Genomic DNA, 3,680 nt, shown 5'->3' on the forward strand with positions numbered 1-3,680 from the left:
CAATCTAGCAAGTTAAAGTGTTTTTTCTGCAAAAAGAAAGGCCACGCGAAATCAGAATGCAGAAAATATAAAACATGGCAAGAAAAACACACCGAAAAAGCCAACAAAGTGACTAGTGTGATAATCGAAAACGACGAAGATTATGGCTGTTATTTAGCACGAGTAGAAGCCTGTCTCGGTGCGAAAGCAGAAATCGAGAACTGGATAGTCGATTCCGGAGCGACAAGCCATATGGCTCAAACGCGGACTTTTTTCGAGGAGCTGGACGCAGGCAGCAAAGGGTACGTACGCCTCGCGGATGATGAGAACCGCGTTCAGGTAGAAGGCGTAGGGACAGCAGCCATAAAGTGCGCAGATGCCAGCGAAAAAATCTCGACAATAAAAGTGCGCGAAGCGCTCTACGTTCCCGGATTAGGCGCAAATCTTCTGTCCGTCAGTAAACTCACGAAGGACGGATATAAACGATTTTCGAAGAGAACATCTGCAAGATAATAAAAAATGGGACAGTTCTGGCAATAGCAAAGGTAGCCTCAGACCTTTACGAGCTGAGAGCCAAAAAATCCTTTGCAGCGAAAGCAGTAGCCATAAAGAAAAGCTGTGCCGAGGATTGTCACCACGTGTGGCACAGACGCTTCGGGCACCGCTTTACAACGGCAATTAAGGAGCTGGAGGAAAAACAACTGGCCACTGGGATTAAAATATCGGACTGTGGAAGGAACATCGTGTGCCAGGACTGCATTAAGGGTAAATTGGCCCGTAAACCTTTTCCAAAGGAATCGAGGACCCAAACACACGCAGCCCTCGATCTCGTACACACAGATGTTTGCGGCCCAATGCAGACGCTCACTCCAGGGGGCAAAAGGTATTTTATGACCATCATCGACGACTACTCCAGGTATACACATCTGTATATAATGCGCCACAAGAACGAGGCCGCTGGATTGATTCAGGAGTACGTGCAGATGGCAAAAACGCAGTTTCACAAAGTGCCTAAAATAATCAGATCAGATCGAGGAAGGGAGTATGTGAATACGGAACTCCAGTCATTCCTCAAGAATCAAGGCATCCTCATACAGTATACAGCACCTTATTCACCTCAACAAAACGGCGTCGCCGAACGCAAGAACCGATCCTTGCTCGATATGTCGAGATGCATGCTTTTCGATGCGGAACTCGACATAAAGTACTGGGGAGAAGCAGTTCACACGGCAAATAATTTGCAAAACCGGCTGCCCAGCAGAGCAACAACAAAAACTCCATACGAGTTGTGGTACTCGGAGAAGCTTCATCTAGCGGATCTGCAAATCTTCGGCAGTCCCGCCTATATGCACATTCCCAAGGAACAGCGTAGAAAGCTGGATCATAAAGGTAAAAAATATTTTTTTGTCGGTTATTCCGATGAATCGAAAGCCTATCGGCTCTTGGATACAGAAACCGACAAAATCAAGATAAGCCGAGACGTAGAATTCGTGGATAAAAGAGGCAGCAAAGAAAAATCACATCCATCTCAAGAGGAATGTGAAATTTCAATACTACACAACAAGCAGAACGAGAACATTGATCAACCCGACGATAATAGTTCAATTGCGTCATCATCAAGCGAAGATTATGCCAGCATAGAAGAGAGCAGCCTCGAAAGCAGCTCGTCAGATGTGAAAGAAAGCAGCGTTCAAGATGACAACGTACCTGAAGCAGAAGCGCCTCCGGTCACCAGGCGCTCCGAAAGGTCCAATAGGGGCGTGCCGCCGGACAGGTATATGGCTGCATCCAATCTGACGAGATTAGAGTCTGAGCCAAGAAGTGTAAAAGAGGCATTATCAAGACCAGATGCACACCACTGGAAAAAAGCTATGGAAGAGGAAATTTTTTCGCACATTAAAAATGGCACATGGGTTATCGTTCAACGACCAGATGGAAGAGACATCATAAAATGTAAGTGGGTATTTAAAATTAAATACAATGCCAACGGAGAAATAGAAAGGTATAAGGCCCGGCTCGTGGCATGCGGTTACTCGCAAATATACGGAGAGGACTACAACGAAGTTTTTGCACCCGTCGTGAAGCAGACGACCTTTCGCACGTTGTTAACAGTAGCGGGTCATAAAGGTCTGCAAATCAAGCACTTCGATGTGAAAACTGCATTCCTTAACGGCGAGCTTAAGGAGAACATCTATATGAAGCCACCCGACGGTTTCATCACTCAAGACGGACAAGAAATGGTTTGCCGCTTGAGGAAGGGAATCTACGGTCTAAAGCAAGCGGCAAAAGTATGGAACGACTGCTTAAATGACTGTTTAACAGCATTTGGATTTAAGCAAAGCCAAGCCGATTTATGCCTGTATACAAAGGACGACAACGGCGACAAGACCTACCTCGTAGTGTACGTCGATGATTTTCTTATCGCAGCCAAAGACTCAATGAAAATCGACGAAGTTGCGGAATTTCTGAGCACAAAATTTCAGCTCAAAGATCTCGGTAACCTCAGCTTTTATTTGGGAATCGAGATAAGAAGAGACGAAGACGGCATTTTTTATATGAAGCAAGAAAAGTACATCGAGAAGATCCTACACAGATTCGGCTGCAAGATGCAAAAGTCTCCAATATTCCTCTCGATCAAGGCCATATGAAGACAAGAGGCGATCAATCGCCAATGCCCGAAAGCAAGCGCTACCAGCAGCTTATCGGCGCATTATTATATCTCGCTGTTAATACACGGCCGGACATATCTGCAAGTGTGACTATTTTAAGTCAATACAACAAGGAGCCCGGCACAGCTGATTGGAATGAAGCGAAAAGGGTCGCCCGCTACCTGCACGGAACAAAAGGCGCCGAGCTACGACTCGGAAAAAGGGGCGGCGCACCTACACTCATCGGCTATGCAGACGCAGACTATGCAGAGACCCGACTTGACAGAAAATCTTTTAGCGGCTATACATTTCAATATTGCGGATCAACAATTAGTTGGTCTTGCCGAAAGCAATCCTGTGTGTCACAGTCATCGACGGAAGCCGAATATATTGCCCTCGCGGAAGCGACTCAAGAAGGAATATGGATCCGTCGCTTACTTGAAGATTTTGAAGAACGACCACAAGAAAAAACCGTGATCTATGAGGACAATCAAAGCTATCTTAAGCTCTTAGATCACAAACGATTTAATCATCGCACGAAGCATATCGATACAAAATATCACTTCGTCAAAGATATTAAGGAGAAGCAGCTGATGGATTACCAATATTGCCCCACAGCAGAAATGATCGCCGACATGCTAACTAAGCCATTAGGAAAAATTAAATTAAGAGGCTTCGCAGAAATGTCAGGCATGATAAATTTTTAGATCACCGATGTGTGCATCGTTGAGGAAGGGTGTTGAGAAATATACTTTCTACCAATGATACGCACACACAGCCCTCAGCTGATCGAGACGAGCAGAGAGGGTAGCTACCTGGCTTGGGTTTTATTGCACCCGAGCGGCCACCGACGCTCCCCAGCAGAGACGCGCACAGAGGGCCTCACTTCCGAACGGACCGCCGACCAGCGTACACATCAGCCCCCGCAACTATGTCTACTCTACAGTTTTACCTTGTTCTCTCTTTATATTAGATTCAGTGTACAACGAACATTTTAAATTAGTGTTACATATATTGTATTTACTTCATTTACCTCTAGTGCTGTTTAAAACT

The 3,680-nt window shown here is 45.6% G+C and overlaps 1 protein-coding gene across 1 annotated transcript; it reads left to right on the plus strand.

Annotated features, from left to right (window-relative positions):
• Positions 1–2,623: 2,623 nt before the first annotated feature.
• LOC116416196 (secreted RxLR effector protein 161-like) lies at positions 2,624–3,334 on the plus strand. Its single transcript, XM_031923801.1, has one exon. The coding sequence runs from the start codon at positions 2,624–2,626 to the stop codon at positions 3,332–3,334; it is 711 nt and encodes a 236-aa protein (XP_031779661.1).
• The last annotated feature ends 346 nt before the right edge of the window (positions 3,335–3,680 follow it).

Source organism: Nasonia vitripennis, chromosome 2 (assembly GCF_009193385.2).
Source record: "Nasonia vitripennis strain AsymCx chromosome 2, Nvit_psr_1.1, whole genome shotgun sequence".
In the NCBI taxonomy this organism is placed as follows: Eukaryota; Metazoa; Arthropoda; class Insecta; order Hymenoptera; family Pteromalidae; genus Nasonia; species Nasonia vitripennis.

Coding starts and splice junctions, on each gene's coding strand:
- LOC116416196 (XM_031923801.1), top strand. CDS start 2,624: ATGAAGACAAGAGGCGATCAATCGCCAATGCCCGAAAGCAAGCGCTAC.